Source organism: Benincasa hispida, chromosome 6 (genome assembly GCF_027475165.1).
Source record: "Benincasa hispida cultivar pf3 chromosome 6, pf3_genome.v1.1, whole genome shotgun sequence".
Classification (NCBI taxonomy): Eukaryota; Viridiplantae; Streptophyta; class Magnoliopsida; order Cucurbitales; family Cucurbitaceae; genus Benincasa; species Benincasa hispida.
The window spans coordinates 56,443,703-56,465,813 of NC_143483.1; the positions used below are offsets into that span (position 1 = coordinate 56,443,703).

Below are 22,111 nucleotides of genomic sequence, written 5' to 3' on the forward strand. Positions count from 1 at the left end.
ATGGGACCATTCCCCCTTCAAATGGTAAACACTATATATTATTAGCCATAGATTATGTCTCCAAGTGGGTCGAGGCAATAGCATGCGCCGCAAATGATGCGGCGGTAGTCTTCCAGTTCCTGAAGAAATATATTTTCACTCGTTTTGGCACTCCTCGTGCCATCATAAGTGATGAAGAATTCCACTTTGTCAATCACAATATTAAGAAGCTACTGCGCAAGTATAATATCCTCCACAAATTGGCCACCGCATACCATCCGCAAACGAATGGTCAAGTTGAAGTGTCCAATCGAGAAATTAAATTGATACTTGAGAAAGTAGTAAAGCCTTCATGGAAGGACTAGGCAACAAAGCTTGACGATGCGTTGTGGGCATACCGGACCGCATTTAAAACACCAATAGGTATGTCCCCCTATGCGTTGGTATTTGGCAAGTCATGTCATTTGCCTTCGGAGCTGGAGTATAAGGCATTGTGGGCGGTCAAGAAACTGAATTTTGATTTGGAGAAGGCAGGGGACGCGTGGAAAATGCAACTGGTTGAGCTAGAAGAATGGAGGAACAACACATATGAAAATGCGAAGATTTATAAAGAGCGCACCAAGCACCGGCATGATCAACACATATGCGGTAAGAACCTCCAAGTCGGGCAAAAATTCTTGCTTTTCAACTCACGTCTGCGACTCTTCCCAAGAAAGCTAAAGTCACGTTGGTCCGAACCGTTCATAATTCGACAAGTACTTCCGCATGGTGCGGTGGAATTATCAAATGACGATGGGCAGCGACTAAAGGTATACCATGGAGAAGACTGGCATTGCCAAGTCAAGTCCATGGAACTAAGAAACTTTGAATAAAGAAGGAAGTAGGTGGTCCCTGCGTTGTTACATGATTGCAATTTCTCAGGGACGCAAGTTTTGGAAAACTTCAAGTCTTCAACTCTTTTCTCCACTACTCAGAATCTTCACTATCTTTCAGTTATCTTTTCATTTTTCAGTTCTATTTCTACAAAAAAAAAAAAAAAAAAAAATTGCGTTAATGATTTTTCTTTTGTTTAAAATAATTTGACCCTCTCTTTTTTTTCTTACAACGATCGAGACGCTGGATTGCGGCAATGTTACGTGAAGAAGCATTCATCTTATTCCATCACTGCAACCCAAAGAAGAAAGATCGCCGCTAGGATGGATGCGTCAACACAATGCAGGCAACAGCGCAAAATTTGGGGGTGTACTTTTCCTTATCTTTATTTCAAATTTTGCCCTATCACATTGCATTTCGCTTTTCAAAGTTTTATCACCGCATCTTTTTTATTACCGCAATCATAACAAATAGATAAATTTAGTAGTCTACCGCATTCTGTTTCTTTGCCAAGTATAATTTCAATGATGAAAAATATGCTTCTATTTTTTTCGCATATATTAGAGTCAACTTAATCTTAAGATAGTCACCTCATAAAATATTTCTAGAAGTTATGGGTTTGATAGCTTTCTTTCAAACTCTCTTTACAACGCATTCTAGAATATCGCATAACTTATTTTAATCTTTTGCCAATGGGGACATTACCACATTTTAAATTTGGGGGTGAGGTATTTATTTTCGACCTTGCTATGGTCTATAAAAATATATATATATATTTTAAAATAACAACTCCACTGTCAACGTAAAGAGGAAACTCATGTTGATAAGAGTTAAGTTGTGAAAGGCACTTACACGGAGTTGAATGTCCGCATGACACATGTGGGGGCAAGCCAAAACGAAAGTACGTTACCAGGATCAACGCATAAATCGATGACCGCAACTCCAATGCCAAATCGGTATGAGTTTAGTTTGAGAAAGAGTGCATTGCTCGTAGTTGGATGTCCGCATGACACCCGTGGGGGCAAGCCAAAACGAAGGCAAGGCACTCGGATCAACGCAAGGTCAGAAAAAAATAGCAATAAAGAAAATTTTTGTGCAAGGATAAATCTTTTGTCACCCCGGTAGAAAATTTTCTTTTTGAAATAAATCATGCGATGTTCCGGAATTTAGTAAAATCCTTTTGAAAATTAAACTTGCGTCCCTAGGTCTTAGAAATATTTTAAGAGTAGACTTGAATAAGACTTAAGAAAATTCTAGTATATAGGATTTGAATGAAGTATCCTTGAGAAATCTAGGAAAGGAACTTTGTGGTGGACTTGCTAAAGGATCTTTAGCTTATGCTTGAGGACAAGCAATGTTTAAATTTGGGGGTGTGATAACGGGCAAAAATGCACGTTATCATAGTGCTAAGTTCTTAAACAATGTTGGATTGCGTTGATAGAATATGTTAAATTGCATCCATTAAGCATAAATTCTATAATATTGCGGTCGCATGCGTCCAATGCATTAGAGCAGTTGATCTTTATATTTGTGTAGAATAATACGTTAACGCAATGCAAAGAATGCGATCATAGGAATACATTGGTCGAGCGCAACTTCACCGCAAGACTTTGCGTTGATCGTGCTCACAAACATTCACCCAAGAAGAATCACCGTAACATGGTGGACGCATCCGGACGAAAGGACAATTAAGATCGATGGGACAGAAAGCTGACGACAGTTGGATCCAAATTAAGTTGACAGCCGATAACGGTCATAAAGTACATCCAGCTTTATTGGTGACAATTATCCGGCGCTTCAGTCAGGAATTAAAGCTATCCCATCTGTACAACCAGGAGAGAGAAGCCGTCTTTCACCTTTGATGCCCTATATATACCAAGTGCATTCTTCAGAGAAGGGGTTAAGCAATCGATTACATCACATCACTTTACAAGTTCACACCTCTATTCATAGCTTTCTTTTCCATTTTTATGGCGGAGCTAGAGAAAAGTGGTGACGTCGGAGATTGTCCAAGGCGGCTCGAGAGAGAACCTTTGGGCGTAAGGGTAGAGAGTGGGCCGACTCTCGCGAGAGCGAGAAATATCTTTAGAGCACAAGTAGAACAGTGTAATCGCCTGGTAGCAAGAAATTGCTACCAGGCTCTTTACTTTACTTGCATTGATATTTATACTTCATTTTCATCTTTATTCAATGGAAGTTCTATTTCTACATCTGCTAACTCTCATAATACGCATGAAGAGCTAAGCTAGTTGAATGAGTTGAGAAGAACTAGGCTAACATGACCTAGGAAGTTCACTACTTGTGATTATCTTGTTTTATGCTGTGCAAACCCTTTAGAGTTACTCGAGAGAGAGTCTAAAGAAAGAACCTAATGTCTCAAGAGAGCTAGGTTAGAATCTGGACTCGAAAGAGCAAGATTAGGCTTGCATAAACAAGAGATAGGGACTTAGAGATAAACTTTGTTTGTCAACTTGCATCGCATGCATCCTAGGAATAGGAATGATATTATGTGGTCGCATATTTGTGTGGATGCCATCTTGTCATCGCATAAATAGGAATAGAGGTTTATGTGTAAACCCTGTAGACTTATCGCATGCGTTCTAGTCTTAGAAGCCGTGGTATTCGCGCCGAGAGGTGGTTTACTGTTGTATGCATGTTGCATGATCGCAAGTATGAATGCACTCTAGGGAATGTTAGCCGAAACCTTTCTCAACCCGTTCACCGCATATTCATCGCATTTTTCGTTTACCAACTCTTTTCAAACTCCGCCGCATTTTATTTATTTTCAATCAACGCAATCACAACCAACACCTTATTTATTTTACCAGTTGCCGCAAAGTTTTCATAAGAAAATTATCAACGCAAACTATTTTCACAAGTCCCTGTGATCGACCCTGGACTTACCAGGAAACTCAGGGGAATTTACACTTGAATTCCACTAAGGAAACTTGAGTGCACAACGCAATTCCATCAACGCATATCATCCATATTCCACTTAATAAAATAACGCATCATGTGTCACTATAAATGACAAAACCACCTAATCCATCTGGTACTATAAGAACTGGGGCTAAAACCAACCTCTGGTTGAGATCTTAGAAACTGCTCTCACAAGCCTTATTCCAAATGAAAGGGGCTCCCTTCCGGTTAACTGAGTCAATGGGGTGGCTATGCATGAGAAGTCCTTTACAAATCGTCTATAGTAGCCTGCTAACCCCAGGAAACTGTGCACCTCACTGATTGTGGTTGGACGAGCTCAACTCGTAACTGCCTCAATCTTTGCAGGATCCACAGAGACTCCTTCCTTCGATACTACATGCCCTAGAAAGAACACCTGCCTCAACCAAAACTCGCATTTAGAAAACTTAGCATACAGCTTATTGGCCCTCAACGTCTCCAGAACTTTCTGCAAATGCTCCTCATGTTTGACCTCTGTCTTGGAATAAACCAAGATGTCATCAATAAAAAAAAATCACAAAGGTGTCGAGGAATTCCTTGAACACCCTATTTATCAGATCCATGAACACTCTGGGGCATTCGTCATACCGAACGACATCACTATGAACTCATAATGCCCATACCTCAAACAAAAAGATGTCTTGGGTATGTCATTGTCCATTATTCTTAATTAATGGTATCCTAACCAGAGATCAATCTTTGAGAACACTGTAGCTCCCTGCAACTAGTCGAACAAGTCATCAATCCTGAGAAGTGGATATTTGTTTTTTACGGTCACCTTGTTCAGCTCTCTGTAATCAATGCACAGACGTAACAATCCATCTTTCTTTTTCACAAACAAAATGGGTGCACCCCATAGTGACACACTAGGGCATATGAAACCCTTGTCCAACAACTTCTGCAATTGGACCTTAAGTTCCCTCAACTCTACTGGTGCCATCCTGTATGGAGCTTTCGAAATGAGCTCCAACTCAATAGCAAAATCTATCTCTCACTGTGGGGGCAGTCTAGGAAGATCCTCTGGAAAAAGGTATGGAACTTAAGCTCCTTGGTCAAACGGTCTACTAGCCTTCAATGCTGAAATCACTTTGGGTAGAACCACGGTCTCAACCTCATTAAAATTAAAATTAGCTCCTGTAGAAGGGTTAAAGATAACCTCCTTACAGGAGCAATCTATGCTGGCATGATTAGCAGCTAACCAATCCATGCTCAGTATCACATCAAAATCACGCATGTCTAGAATTATCAAGGTCACGTCTAATGCATGATTTGCTATCTCTACCTGTCATGCCTTTATCTTTTTAGTAGCTAACATGATCTCTCCTGATGGAGTGGAAATAGACAGTGCAAAGGGCGAAGGTTCTGACTCTAACATGCCATGCCTTACAAATACGAAGGATATAAATGAGTGCATAGAGCCAGAGTCAAACAAAACTAAAGCATGGTGCCTCAAAATGGGAAGTGTACCTGTCGCAACTGTGCCTGACTTCTCAGCCTCGCACCGAGTGGTCGAAAACACTCTGCCCTGCTGCGGCTGACGACTCGGGCCTCCCTGAAACGAGCTTACGGGCTGGCTCCTAGGTTCAGGCACATTCCTCCTTGGGCAGTTCTCTGACATATGCCCCTTCTGACCACATCGGAAAAAAAAACCCCAGAGCCGGCTAGGCAACGTCCCCAGTGACACCTACCACAAGTAGTATAGATCGGCTTACCTTCCTTGACAGTCACAACTTCAAAGCCCTGTTGTCCCCACTGACGTGGAGCATTAACGGTGTTCTGGTTCCTTTACTGATGCTCAGGAGCCCTTGGCTCCGCCTTCCTTTTCTGACCTACAGAGGTCTCAATCCCGAGTGACTTCCTGTACTCTTCTCCCGCCTGGGAGTCAGCATCAATCCTCACAGCGGCCCGCAGTGCCGCAACATACGTATTAAGGTCTAAGGCATGTACCATACCTCGCAGTCCGCTTCTCAGACCCTGGATGAACCTCTCTGTCTGTAGGATTGTATCAACAACAGCGAAAGCACAAGGATCATCTAAGCACTCAAATTCACTAATTTTGGCAAAATATAAAGCATGCTCTTGCAGTAAACAAGTAAGTTTCAAGACATACCTCTTGTAGAACTTCTTCAAAGCTCATTCTCTAGCTGCTATCTACTCCAAATCTTGTTGCAGACCACCTCAAGATCTTCTCCACTATTCTCTTAGTGCTCTAGATTGAGTTGTGGGACTCAAAACAAGCTTGAATCAAGAGATGAAGAAGAAATGCTCACTATAGAAATCTAGTTGAAGAACTCTTTCTTTAAATCGAATTTTCTCTCAAATTCTCTATAGATTGCATGCCCGATTTTCACTCCAATCTCTTCATTATATATCAACATGCAAAGAAGAGACTTGCATGAGTTGCAGCTCATGCTTGGAGAAGACAAGGCAAAGAAGATGCATTTTGAGTAAGCAACTAAAGAGATAGATAATGGAAAATCTTATTTTTCCATTTCGTGTGTTTTGTTTTTTCCTTTTCAATTTTATCTCAAAAATCAAAATTTGATTTTATAAAATCTATTTTGATTTTAAAAAATGAAAAAAAAATAATTAATTTCATAAATTAATTATTTAATAAAATAATTAATTTAATATCAAATATTAAATTAATTTTAACACATATTCATCTTTATATATTTAAGTCATATTTAAATATATAAATTCTTCTATTCCATTTAATTTCAAATTAAATATGTAATTATATCTCATATAATTACTAATTCCTTAATTCTAATTTGAATGATTCAAATTAACTTATCAGGCTATTCTAAAACTAGTCTGTTACGAGCTAGTAGGGGGACCTCACAGATCTACAGATCATGGGCTCCAACGATCTGAGATTAATTGGCTAAACTCATTAGACCAGATTAATCCTCATTCGTTAACTAATGGGTCACTCCACTAAAGCCCATAGTTGCACTCCCTTCATTGTAGATATATTATGTCCACATGATTTAACCATAATTAGCAAGTCGACCCTTCACAGGTTGTTCGTAATAACGGTTGTGTCAAATATCTGTTTTACCCCCGAGATTACGTCTTATTCCTCAAGTCCCTACTAATCCTCTAATGAACAACTAGTTTGTGATCCAATCACTAAACCAAACTCTCTCAGCCCAGTGAGAGGGTGGGGCCCCTTGTTCAAGACATGGATTCAATACTTGAGAGAACAACCTTTCTCCTATCCCTAAATCAGGTAGCCGTGAACTTCGTCTTACACCCTATGTCTCTAGCTATCTATCTAGTCTTACCCTAAAATGGGAGTCTTATTGAGTCGGCGTTGTTAAGCCAACCCTCACCTATGAAAATCTAAGGACAAACCCAAATAACAGGAGTTTATAGTTAGCTCAGGATTAAGATCGAGTTACCTAGGTCATCTAGGTGAAATAGTCAGTCTTATACAATAAACCGTGTTATAAAGTAAGAGTGACTTATTTCTTGGTCATATCTTATGCAAACTCATTGCATAGGATGCCTCCACTCCTCATGTCATAACATGTACGAATTAGGATCACATCGTATGTAGCACTTTACAACTCTTTGTAACTAGAGTAGACCACATCCAATGGTGTTACCAGAATAAGATACCCAACCTTATTCATGTACCATAGATCATTTTGACTATTTACTTGAACGTGATCCACTCTTATGTCTCCACATAAAGTTCAAGTACGCATACAATAGTCATGGGTCTTAGTTTATTGGATTTAGACTTTCATACAATTAAATCAATAATAGGTATATTGACATAGAAAATGTTTATCATTCTACAAACTGCGAGTTTTAGGACATAAAGCCCAACACTGTCCTTGTTGCCTTGGTGGCTACTAGCTTAGGAGCAAAGTAGGATAACTTATCAAATTCCTGATCATATTCCTCTACCAGCATAACTCCCTGTTTCAAGTTCAAGAACTCTGCCTGCTTGTTGTACCGAGTGTTGGCCGAAAAATACTTCTCATAAAAGCGCTCCTTGAACTGCTCCCAAGTTGCAAGTTCCCCACCAGTATCAATCATTTTCTCTACTGAACACCACCAAATCTCTGCGTTGCCAGTCAACATGAAAACTGCACATTGGAGCTTCTACTCTTTCGGGCACCTCAAAAACAAAAAATCATCTCAATTGATGACAACCACATCTCTACTTTAGTGGGATCCCCCAATTATCCATTAAAGGAGCGAGGGTCAAACTTCCCGAAATCCCTCAAATGCTTGGCCTCAAGAGACAGTCCTTGCATGTCTCTATTCTGCGACCAAGTCTGCTGCAATTACTCAAGTGGCACCTATTTCTTTTGATCCTGGTTCTGGGCAATCTGTCATACCATCGTGTTACGGATCAGCTTCTGCAGTCTTTCCATTAGGAAGGATGCAATGGCTTCACTAATTCTTGCTTTCATTGCATTCTCATTAACTTGGGTCATAGGTGGATTCGGAGCTGTCGGGACAGTCTGGCTACCCTCGACTCCCTCTTCCTGCACCCTTGGAGGGGGAGGATCTTGAACTCATGGATGTTGCACTTAGGGGTCATGAACCCCTCCTCTAATAGTCTTTCGTGCTCTAAGTTTATGTGTCATCTCCTGTCATGAACTCATAAATTAGTTTTTTTACCTCTGGGTCTTTCTCAGAAAACATGCTACTAAAACATTACATCACTAATCTCATATATGTACTGAAAACTTTCATTAGTAGGACATACCTGGTGATGACGAGGAATCCGTTACTGGGCCACAGAGACTACCTAGACTTACGTAGTAAGTCAGTCTTCAGAACTCAAAACATGGGCTCTGAAACCAACTGTAACGACCCGACCCCCTAGGACTCAAGTTAGGCCATTACTAAACACATGCATGCATAGAACTTAAAAGACACCCTTTTATAATGAAATGAATGCTAAATAAATAAGGTAAATTCAAAAAACCTTCATTAAATTCAAATATTAAAAACAAACAATAGGGTACCCATAAATCATAAATGATAATAATATATCTGAAAACAAATCTTAATAATGAGTTGAAAAACATGAAAAGAAATCTAAATATCATGAGCGGAAGCATAAAAACTAGTCCCAGTGGCTTAATCACGGATTTCGCTTGTCAATCGTCGGTGCATCTCTACCTTTACCTGAAACAACAACATGAGAAAGGATGAGTATAAAATACTCAGTAAGTAACCCCACTACTGGGGTTAGGCTAGGCATCTATGTCATCTAGATGCCTAGCTCTGGTGGAAACATATAAACTTCTTTAGTCCTCATGGGACACATACATACATGAAAAACTGATTTTTATCCTACTATAGTTAAGTATAGCCACTACCTCTAGTAAGTCCCGTAGGACCCACAACCTCTGGTGAATCCCGAAGGAAACACAACCTTTGGTGAATCCCGAAGGAAACACAATCTCTGGTGAATCCCGAAGGAAACACAACCTTTGGTGAATCTCAAAGGATAACACAATCTCTGATGAATCCCAAAGGAGACACAACCTCTGGTGAATCACGAAGGAATCACAATCTCTAGTGAATCCCGAAGGAAACACAACCTCTGGTGAATCCCAAATGATAACACCACCTCTAGTGAATCTTGAAGGAAACACAACATCTAGTAGGCATCTTACTAATCAGTGAGGACACTATCACAATGTCAACATCACAAGTATCACAACATGGTTCTATAACATACATACACACCTCAACATCATGGTTCTATAACATATATATATACCTTAATATTCTCAAATCAAATACAACCTCATGGAATCAAATATCATCTCATGCTAGCATTCAAGTATCTACGTGCACAAATAAATCTTTCAAATCCTCATACAAGAACATAGATCGGTTATACTATACTATCCGTCTATCATGCTATCATTCTATCATAATATTCATCTATCATGCTAGCATACATCTAGTGTCTGGCCTGTAAGCAGTTCTAGTAGTAAGATTACTTACCTAAAATAAAGTTCAAAAATTAATTCAAACGAACAAACTCCTTTCTAGCTTTCCACAACTTTTGAATGAGATCTTAGAACATGGATAAAAATTGATCTTAACCTTTAAGCCCAATTTTTAAACACTAAATCATTCCAAGATTACCAACACAACTTACCCAATACTGGTTTGGCCAAGATCATCTCAAAGTACTAACACCAAAATTCTTGTCAGAATCAAACTCAAGTCGTTCGCTTCTAAATTCAAAACTTCTCCAAAACTTGAATCTAAAGCTCAATTAATCTGAGTAAACAAAAACAAAAACAGAACAAAAACAACAAAAAAATCAAAACTCCATGGGCATTCAAAGCTCTTTCAAGAGAGTTCAACAGTAGCTCCAAGATCTACCCAAAACCTCACCTACTTTCAAGATCCTGTGAGGCCACGGCGGCGGAGCTCGACAAAGGGCAACAGAGCGCGCGGCGGCGACTGGAGTAGTGACAGGTGACCAACAGCTGGCAGATATAAGGGAACGGCAATGCGGCTCAAATCCGATGGTGTCGCTTGGTGTGAACAGATCTGGCAGCGCACGAGTGGCTAAAGAAGAACCAAACTGGCAGCACGGCCTTGGAACCAGTGGCCTCGGAACGTAGACGGAGAATAGAACGCAGGCACTAAGGTGCGACTGACTCAGATTTAGCATTCGACTTCAGTTCTGGACAGGTCTAGACGACGACGAACAACGAGTGACGTGAGGATTCAGCGGCTGGAGGGTCAGTCAAATTTTCACGAAGGAGAAGGGTTTCTTTTGTTTTATATAATAATAATAATAACTTAAAAGGAAATAAAATAAACTTTTTATTTTATTCTTTTCTTTATTCTACTTTATTTTACTAAATTTCTTTCCTTCCCCAATTGAAATTAATTTCTGCCATTAATTTCCAAATTGAATAATTTTCAACGTCAATAATTAAATTCCCGCAATTACACTTAAGTCCAAAATTTCAAAAATGCCCTCAATTAATAAAAATTACTGAAATTACATCAATAATAAAAATCCGGGGTGTTACAAGGAAAGTCGTGATGCGTCTCTCAATCTTCCCATTGCCTTGAGAAAAGAGACTAGATCATGTACGAAGTTCCCTATGCATAGTTACATGACATATAGTAACTTATCTCCCGAGTTCAAGGCTCTCACTACCAGCCTAGATACAGTAGTGGTCCAAGTAGTATACATGTTACCATGGAAGCTCTTGAGTGGAAGGCTACAATTATGGAAGAAATGAAAGCTCTAGAGAAAAATGAGACATGAGAACAGGTTGCTTTTCCTGAGAGTCACAAGACGGTTGAATGTAAATGGGTATTTACTGTTAAGTACAAATCTGATGGCACGATTGACAGATACAAGGCGAGACTGGTAGCCAAAGGCTTTACTCAAACCTTTGGTATTGATTACTCTGAGACATTCTCCCCGGTAGCCAAACTCAATATGATCCGGGTGCTGTTATCTTGCTGTTAATAAAGATTGGCCTCTATATCAATTGGATGTGAAGAATGTGTTTCTTAATGGAGAACTTAAAGAAGAAGTCTATATGAGCCCTCCACCCGGCTTTGAGAACCAGTTTAAGCACCAGGTTTGTAGATTAAAGAAGTCATTGTATGGGTTGAAACAGTCTCCAATAGCCTGGTTTGATAGATTCACCACATTTGTTAAAGCACAGGGGTATGATCAGGGGCACTCAGACCACACGTTGTTTACAAAGAAGTCTGGTTCAGGAAAGATCTCAGTACTTTTTGTTTATGTAGATGACATTGTGTTGAGCAGTGATGATACTATTGAAATTATGAGACTTAAAACAAAGATGGCCAAAGAATTTGAAATTAAAGATCTGGAAAAATTGCGGTACTTTCTTGGGATGGAAGTGGCTCGATCGAATGAGGGTATCTCAATCTCACAACGAAAGTATGCTCTGGATCTTCTCAAAGAAACAGAAATGACTAGGCATAAACCAGTAGACACCTCTACAGAGTATAATACCAAACTGAGCAATATTAACAATGACGCTTCTGTCAGTAAAGAGAGATATCAGCAATTAGTCGGGAAGTTGATATGTTTATCTCACACGAGACCTAATATATCATATGCAATGAGTGTTGTCAAACAGTTCATGTAAGCTCCCTACGAGTAACATATGACAGCCGTCGAACGCCTTCTACGATATCTGAAGGGCACTCCTTGTAAGGGCCTACTGTTCAGGAAGTCAATAAACGTTGCACAAAAGCATATACTGGTTCGGACTGGGCTGGGTCTGTTGTTGATAGAAAGTTAATGTTTGGGTATTGCATTTTTGTCTGGGGAAATCTGGTAACTTAGAGAAGTAAAAAACAGGGAGTGGTTGCCAGAAATAGTGCAGAAACTGAGTATAAGGCCATGAATTTGGAGATATGTGAAGAAATTTGGTTGAAGAAAGTAGTGAGAGATCTTCGTCAAGACAGTGAGCTTCCAATGAAATTATTCTATGACAATAAAGCAACAATAAGTATTCCAAACAATCTGATCCAGCATGATAGGACCAAACACGTCAAAACTGACAAACATTTCATCAAAGAGAGACTGGACAATGGAAGCATATGCATTCTCTAGATTCCTTCTAATCAGCAGATTGTAGATGTCCTTACAAACGAGTTGTTAAGACAGAGTTTTGGTTATTGTATCAGCAAGTTGGGTCTTATTGATATTTACGCCCCAACTTGAGGAGAAGTATCAAAAAAGGTTGATTTGCCCTAGAGACTTATTTGTAATTTTCTTGTGGGCCTAGGACTTCCTGACTATCTATTTATTTGAGCAAGCCTTCTTATATTTTTGTATCACTTCAATAATAAAAAAGTCTCTACAATAGTTTTTTCTCCTTGATCTAGGATTTTTCACGTAAACTATTTGTGTCTCTTCCCCTTCCTCTTTTTTTTCATCAAATATTTTATTTTACCCTAGATTTATTTCCTTTTTTTTAATTTTAGGACTTGTTAGAACCTATAAATATAACTTTTGTTGTAACTTTCATTGTGTTAAAAAATAATAAAAAGACACCTTATCATGATTATTTCTCCCTATTTTAGAATTTTTCATGTAAACCTAACATTTTTTTCCTACACTAAACTATTGCTTACAAATGAAAGAAACACAAAAAGGACAAGCAAGAAGCCATACAAAAAGACAACCCACCAGAAAGAGCCAAACAGTTGAGAGGGATCCAAACGGATCAAACAGAAGGATCCTTAAAATATTAGGAGAAATGAACCATATGGATCAAACAAGGATTCCAACTAAATCAGTATGGATAGATCTCTACCTTACAAAGGTTTACATGACAATATAATAGTACAAGCATATTACACTTAATTGTTACAAAGGTCATTACGTGCTACAATTTTATTCAGTACAAATGAACAACAAGTGATGGAACATAATAAGCCTAATCTATTGATTGTATGGATGGATGTTTCTGTCAATAATTAGATTACTACAATTAACCACATTCGGATTACAGAGCTACCCAGGAAGATCCCCAGCAATCTGAATCTTCCGAAAAGACAAATGAAGGGGCCCCAAGCCAGAAACGTAAAATCGTCTTCAAGGGTTTACCTCATTACCACCATTCCTGTGGTTGCCATTCTCAGTTACTTCTATAGTCTTGTTTGTCTCAGTATGTTTCTCACTCTTCTCTTCAGTTGCACCTGCTTTGTCCTTGATTTCTCCTTCGAGTTCAATATCCTGTTGATTGGGGTTTTGATTCTCTAGTGCTTTTTCTTGTTTATCAGATACAAGAGTGTCAGGTTTGACAGCTTCACCGAAATTACCATCATTCTCCTCAACTTGTGGCTGCTCAATCTTTTCTTCATGCTTTGCTCCTTCCAGATTCTCATTGAGGTTTAATTTAGAGCTTTCAGGTTCCTTCTCATTGAGGTTTGTTTCCAATTTTTCTTGATCTGATTCATTAGTTATCTTATATTCTTTTTCAGCATCATTATCTGCATTCAACTGGTCGACAGGTTTTGGTGGCTCTGCTTCAGCAGCTTCGTCTTTTGTTTCCTTCTCATCTTGATTTTCCTTCTTACCATCTTTCACTTCAGTATCATCCCTGCTCCCATCTTTTCCAGCATCTTGGTTGTCAAATTCTTTCTTCTCCTCCAGAACTTCTGGTTCAGCTTCTGTTTCTTTAAGATCTTTCTTGGACACCGAAGTTCTTTTTCTCTTTGGATGCTCACTCTCCATTGGTGGAGATGCTTTAGCCTTTTCACTTATCCTTGCTGACCTCCTCGGCGTCTCACCTGTGCCCCAATCAAATTCGGCAGCTGCTGGGCCACCAGGGTGTGCCTTCAGGTACTGATCCAACTTTCTTTTGTTTTTGATCTCCTCCCCTGTTGGAGTTGTGAAGATGACCTCATGTTTCTTAGGAGAGTTACCTTGCTTAGGAAAAAACTGCCAAACATTCATATCGTTCAATCAGTTGCAACCAATAAACCAGTAACTCAGATCTCTCTTTTTTGTTTTAATTTTTCAATTTTTTGTTATTAATATAAGATAATAGAAGCTAAATAATTGTGTAAATATAGGTTAAGGCGAACTTCATAGGTAGGTTAGTTCTTGATATATAGATTTACAAGTTTTCCATTGAAAGGGTGAGTGAAGGACAATCAATAAAGTGAGTGTTCCTCTCAACGCGTTGATACTCTTGCAAGAAAGAAATCTTTCAATAACTAGACAAAAGTACATCCAAATAACCCACAAAACAAGAAGTCTCTCCCCAAATAAGATGATAAAAGAACTCACATTGGTATAAATTACAGTACTCAAAAAGAATAATAATAACCAAAGAAAACTATCTAGAAGCCAAAAAAAAAAAGAAAAAAAAGTACATTCTCTCCCTTTCACACCCATGAAAGTCTTGCCACTCTCTCATACAGAACACTTCCGTTCCTCTTCAGCCATAAGCTCTATAAAGTAAAAAAACAAGTAATATTCCACCATGAAATCTTCATCTTCTCTTCAATAGGAAACCAGCACAGCGGCAAGTGGAAAACACCAGCTAACACCAGGCATATATGGGAAAAGGAAGAAAACGAAAAGCCAGACACAGAATTTTGGAAAAAGAGACTGCATTAATTGGAGTTCTTTATGTTGTCAGCATCGTTATTGTTACATAAACAGCACCAATGAGGATGCAGATCTATAACCTTGCGTTTCTGTATAAGATAAAAAGAACTAACCTTCCCAAAATCAAGATGCCAGAAGAAAAATCTCAAGAATTTGAGAATTCTAAATTTCAAAACCTTAAAAGACACATCCTGCTGGCTATGAGTCTGACATGCTGTTCACAAACAGCATGTGGATTAACAAAAAAATGCTCGACTCCTCTGGTAGACCATCTGATATCATGCTGCCTACTTGGAGCCAAATTCCGTCCTTTTTTCATCGCTAACCATTCATCCACATCCATCTGAAAAAGATCTGATGAAATGTATACCGCAGTAAGAGATTTTATCATTTCTGAAAGACTATAAGGCAAAAGTACAAAGAGACCAGCCGTTTTAGATGCTACTGATTCTCCCTGGCATTCTCCTGTTAGGAAAAACTCACTCTACATTTCTCAATCTCCAATCCTTGCCATGTATCTCACTTCTCAGCTTATTCCTTTACCTAACAAGTGGGCTTCCCCACACTCTTAGGGAACTTGCACTCATACTGTTGTTTGAGCAAGAACTTCAAGATGCATTAATCTGTATGCATTCTGAGTCACCAGCCCAATAGGAATCGAAACCATTTCAAATGGAAAAGACAATCACCATCGGTTAACTTTTATATATAGGCTTGTAATCACACCTTCCTGATAAGCTTGGGTCAACCAAGGATAAGACATTGGCCTTGTATAAGCAGTAAGCACAGAAGTTTTTGATCCAGACCATCAGTTTCTATAATGAATAGCTTTGAGACAAGCAAAGGCTTCCTCCTTAGCCTTGGAGTTTGACTCAAACTATTATTTTTAAGTGATGGATGAGGGAAATGCAGTTGAGCAATAATCCACCAAAGATATTCAGTGGAAACATGTAAGCCCCATCAGAGGAAGATAACCAATTCAACATATTTTGGATTTTATGGTCTTGAACAGCCACCTTGCTCAGACACCAAATCACCTATATAATCAATCCGGGTGTGTGAAGAAGTGCAGAGCTTGGTACTAGCCACCATCATATTTACGGAGAAGTCTAAAACAGAACAAATGCTGAGCACATAGCTCTGAGCCAGCATTGTAAACAAGCATGCGGTCAATAAACACAAGTAAATTTGGAAAGGAACTATCTTAATATGTCCGTGAGATATTTGAGAGCTTGGTCATTGGTCAAGCCAAACAACATGATCCAAAAACCATGCCAGATAGGGGCACAAATTAATACAATTATAAATTTAGACATACAATGATGAAATGTAATTTTATTTATAACATTCAAATCGAAGTTATATTGATTACCGATACTATATCAAGCTGTTGTGTTCAACATTAGTTTATTTAGAAAATAAGACTATATAAGTTTGATTAGACCATATAATAAAGAGCATGACCATATGTAGATACAAAGGAAGAAAATCATAATTTAAAGCTCCAAATATTTAGTAGTTTTTTTCTCAGTCAGAATTATAGTTTTTATGCCATTAAAGAAAATTTTACATAATTTAAATTTAAAATAAAAATATCCATTTTAACTTGTATTTATACAAGGAAACAAACACCATAAATTTAAAAAATAATATATATATATATATATAACCCAAAACAAAATATGAACCTTAATAAACATTATCTAGAAATTAAATAAAGGGAATAGGGTTCCCACCCAGCTTAAATTAGAGATAACTTACTTATTTTCAATGAGAAAAGTTTTTTTTCTTTTTTTTTTTTTTTTTTTTTTTAAGAATCAACATGATAAAAAGGTTCATATGTATTTTTTTTTTTTTCCAAAACAATGAGTTAACAGATGACCAAAATCAATGTCCACTATTTCTTTATAAAGGGAAGTGGGGTGGGGTCACATGCCCCCGGGCCCGAAAGTGGCTCCACCAGTGCCTTAAAATTTATGGTGTTCTTGATAAGTGCAAGAGGCAGTTTAAGGCACGTTCTCAAGCTTATGCGAATCAGGTTATACCCTTCTTTGAAATCAATCTTCAAGATGAGAACTGCTCCATGTATGAGTGCAGAGGGCTTAGGTAACACTGATGATAGTGATACCCTCATTCAAAATCAATCTTGAAGATGACAGTCTCATGTAGTTCATCGAATAGCTCCGCAACTACAAATTTAATCCGAAGCTCACTGATTGACTAGCTACTGTTTAAGTGAACTTGTATTGGAATGTAGTATACCTAGCAGTGCACAAGCTTCTTGATTTGGTTCTTTTGAAGTTGAAGATGTAGATTAGGACCTAGGAGTTATCCAAGGGTAAGGAAAGGAAATCACCACATTTTATAATATCTTGTAGAGCAAAGACTACCACCAATGGAAAGGACCTAGGAGTTACCCAAGGGTTACCACATTTTATAATATCTAGTAAAGCAGACACTACCACCATGCATTTGTTCACACCCTGAACCAAGGCTCTTGTTTCTATGCCTTATCGGTAGCCAGTTGTGCAGCAATATCTAAAACTAAAGGTGGTCTCCCTCGGATTAGCCTCCAACAAGAGCAACCTTCTGTTGGACCAAAACAGATTTATAGGTACAACCAACCTTTTGTGATTAAACCAATTTCAGATTCTGCATGGGCATTCTTGACATCATATCGAGCTACCGCATCACCTTCCACACACAACTCTTCCCCCTCCAAGTTCCAAATTCTCCTTTATGAAGTCATTAGATACAGAAGTATCATTCAACTCAAAGTAACCAGCCATCATGATCTACTACATCAAATATCCATTCCACCAATTCTTGAATTCAAGTTTTTGATATCAATCCCATTTGACTCTCTTGGACTGTTCCAATTGCTCCATCATTCATCCTAAGATCATCCCCTTCGCTTCCAGTGCATGTTTCTCTTGCCATCAGTGCGGGAACATTCCTCTTTTTTTCCCTTAAAAACAGCTCCCATAAGAACATCCTAATCTCTACACTTCTTCCCATAGATCATGAAATTTCCATCAAATCCTCGTCATGTCTTAACTCCGGCAATTTTGGCCCTCAGTTCACCATTTTCTCCATTGCATCTAGTCAATATTTCATATTTGAATTTGATGTCAATGTCAAACTAGTCTGGAACCATCATGATAATGGCATTCATTCTTTCTAGAAGAATACATAAGGTAAGAGTACTAAAGAGAAAGCTAGTCCAAAGATAGTTGACCCTGCCTCCTACCAGAATTCTCCCTGTAGTAACGAACTCAACTTGGCTAACTTCTCCCTCTAGTTGTCAACCAATTCCTAATTTATTCTCTTGACCAACTATAACCAGCTTCCACAACCTATTGTTGAAATTCACTCCTGTCACCTTGCTAATGCCTTCCTCTCCTTTCCATAAGTATTAAAAGTTTTTCCAGAAGTATGAAACTATTTGATCACGTACAGGATAATTTGTTATTTTGATGATACTGACAAAAATGACAGGAAACTTTTTATATTGACCATCTGCAAATATACAGTTTGAACTGCTTGATAATGCCATGGAATCGATTTCAGCCCCTGATACTAAACACATTAATACAAATGTCCCAACTAACAAAACTAATTAGTGAGCAATAATGAAAGTGTATTAGGGGCTTATCCCATCCAACCAAAGTGTTGAACATTCCAGATCTCCCTGATAAATTTGCCATAACTAGTGTTAAAGAGCCGTAGCAATTTCAGTTCAAGACTTCCTTCCCCAAGATAAACATCCTCCTAAAAACTCACTCTTTCCCTTTTTCTCATCTTTAATCCACAACCCCCCTCCTTCAACATCTAGAGCTGCCCAAAAAAGAAGCAATCTCTTCAATATGCCAAACGAGTTTGAGAATAGCAAGAGAAGAGATAATATATTTATATAGAAACAGTCTATAGGCATCCAACATCTCAATAATATACTCGAGATTCCTCCATAAAATAACCTTGTAGATATCCAATTTGTTCCAATTCTGAAAATAAAATCCATCTCCAAATCTGCACGTTCAAGGAAATATGCAACCCCCAATAGGCTATATATGTAGCATCCAAAAATAATGGATCCACTAATAACTCGAATCATGTCGTTAAAAGAGCTGGGGAGTATAGGCTTACATTCTAACTTAGGAACTGGAAATTATAACCCGAATGAAGGAAACCCTTTTGGCAGGATTAACTGCCTAAGAACATAATCTAAATATAACGAAATGTGTCTTTATGGAAGGGTACAGAAATAGATGAGGGTAACTAACAATCCACTGAAAGATATGATTTAAATTAGGGGGAAAATTTCCGACCAAATGGATTAGTGGCTGGTATTTGGTCCAAAATGTACTAAACTGATTGAATAGGAAATACGCACACACGAATATACACTTGTGGGGCGGGGGGAATCCAAGCAGAACATGCACTTCTCAATAAATAAATTAAAAAAAAAAAAAAATCAATTGCCAATGCTATCAGAAAGGAAATTACTCATGAACTATAAAAGATTCCAACCCTCGAATGATTAAGCAATTGCAGCCCTAATCCTCCCCAGATAATGCAAAAAAAATTCATAGCTCACAGTCTCTCTCGCACCAGAAGCAAAAGGGAGCCAAAATTAGCCCAGGATCCAGATATAAAAGAAAAAAAATTCAAAATACCATGTCAAAACGAAGTAAAATAGAAACCAATAACCAACAATTTCCCAATAATTCACCAAAAGAACACTGGAAAACCAAATCAAAAGGGGAATTAAGCAAGAAATTTGATAATTCAACCTTCCAGAAAAGCCCTAGCTACAATAAACAGTGAATTACCACCAAAGAAGCCCTAAAAATCCGGGAATAAGAGAACCCCAGTTGATAATTCAACATTTTAGAGCAAAATTGAGTAACAAAAACAGACAATAAACAAAAATCAAAAATCCACAAAAGGAATCAAAACCTTTTTCTTCCAACCAGGAGGAGCAGGGAGTTCGAAGGACACAACCTCCTCATTCCCAGTGTCTTTCTTCACTGATGCCGCCATTTTTCACCTACCCAGATGAAGCAATGATGATAAATTACACTAAAAATAGCTCAGAACAAACAATTTTACTGAAAAAAGGTTCAGAGAGAGAGAAAATATGGTTTACTTGGTTTAGGTTTCTGGGTTGCTTTACTCAGCTGCTCTTAAACATGAACCCAAAGAGACGAAGGAAATAGATTTACAGCGAGAAATTTGGTAATGACGGAGGATTGTACTTCTTTTATATTCAATTGCTTTCTTTTCTCTCTCTTCTTTGTGGGAGAGAAATCCAGAATCTCCCGTTGAGCACTTTGGAAATATGACGGTGCGCTCTCCAGCTGACACCTGTCTAATTCTTTCCTTCTTAATACTCGGCAGTTGGCTTTTCTTTTTCATTAAAATTCATGTTGGATTTTTAAAACTATATTAAATTTTAAGATAATTGTTTTAAATGATAAATTATTTAAATATTTTAAAATATAATTAAATATTACTATTTATAGCTATTTTTCATTAATTAATAATAATATTTTATTATATTTATAAATAAATAAGTTTAATTTTTAATTTGAAAATAGTCTCAAATTTTTTTTCGTTGTAGCACAATCGCCATGAAATAAGAGATCGAATATCAAACTTCTAAAAAAAATCGTCATGCAAGTTGAATCACTTTGATAAATTTAATTCTTTTTAAAACTATATCAAATTTTAATTCATATTAAATTACATATTTTGCCTCTAGAGGTTTATAGTTGTGTCTAGCCTATAGGCTAACTTTAAAAAGTCTTTTTAAGCTATTTAGCTTTTAACTTTATAATTTTTTTTAATACGAGATATGTATAATATGCTTTTTTGAATTTATAATTTTTTTTTTTTTTTTTTTTTGCCTCATAAGTCATACATCTATTTGACCATCTAAAAAATTTATAGATTTGTTAGACATCAAAGTAAGATTTTAAACCTTTTTTTAAAAAACTAAATTGGTATTTTAAAAAAGAAAAAAAAAAGAATAGTCTAATAAGTACACACATGAAATTGAAAGTTATGATTACTATTAAAAACTATTTTGTTCTTTTAAATAAAATGATTAAAATATCATTTTGGTACATATACTTTCGAGTTTGTTCAAATTTAGTCTTTGTACCAATTTTAGTCCCTATAGTTGTCTTAATATTTAATTTAGTCTCTCAAAATTATATTTTATAAAAAATAATGAAATAATAATAATTTTCATACAATAAACTACAATATGAAAATGCATTTCTAAAATATCTAGTAAAATGTTAATAAATAATAAAAAAAGATTTTGAAAAAATCAGTAATAGAGACTAAATTTAAGATTTATTAAAAGTATAAAAACTAAATTAGACATTTGAAAGAACAAATCTGAAGGTATACCGAGCAAAATGATATTTTAACTTTTTTTTTAAGAGATCTAACCTTAAAAATTATGTAAATTTTGTAGTTTTTTTTTTCTTTTTGCTTTATCACCTATCTTTAAAATATTTTAAAAAAATAAGTCAAATTTAAAAATTTGAAAGAAAGTATTTTTTATAATTTTGGTATAGAATTGAAATGTGTGTTTATAATAGAGATAAGAAGTACACTAAAAACAATTTTTAAAATAATAAAATATGGAGATAAGAAGTACACTAAAAATTATTTTTAAAAATAATAAAATTGTTATCAAATAGATTAAAAAAGTACATTTAAAGTCGAGAAATAAGTATTATAAACTTTAAAAGTTTAGAAATTTATTAAATTAAAAATTAAAAAATTTATAGATATATTATAAACTTTTTACTATTGAAAGATCTACATGTTATAAATCATCCCAAAAGTTCATTAAATTTGTAACTTAATCAAAACTAAATATATTTTGATGCTCTCAAATATCTTATTAATTTTAATTTACGCTGACCACTTGATTAAAAAAAAAAAAGAAGAAGAAGAAGAAAAGAAAGATAAGAAGAGAAATTAAATAATAAAATTAGACACTATTTTAAATGCAAAGCCATGTGATGTGTAATTAAGTAATAATAAAAAATTTGTGGTTATTAAATATACAGATCAAATCATGATGTTGATCCAAACAATATAATAATATCAATTAATATTGGATTATTCTATCTCTATGCTACATTTTTTGTTGAAGCC

The 22,111-nt window shown here is 36.7% G+C and overlaps 1 protein-coding gene across 1 annotated transcript; it reads right to left on the reverse strand.

Annotated features, from left to right (window-relative positions):
* Positions 1 to 13,095: 13,095 nt before the first annotated feature.
* Positions 13,096 to 20,310, reverse strand: LOC120079435 (uncharacterized). Its single transcript, XM_039033611.2, has 3 exons — positions 20,082 to 20,310; positions 19,892 to 19,982; positions 13,096 to 14,257 (listed from the first exon to the last, which is right to left on the reverse strand). Exons 2-3 carry the CDS (start codon positions 19,973 to 19,975, stop codon positions 13,409 to 13,411), a joined length of 933 nt encoding a protein of 310 aa, XP_038889539.1. The 5' UTR covers positions 19,976 to 19,982; positions 20,082 to 20,310; the 3' UTR covers positions 13,096 to 13,408.
* Between the last annotated feature and the right edge of the window lie 1,801 nt (positions 20,311 to 22,111).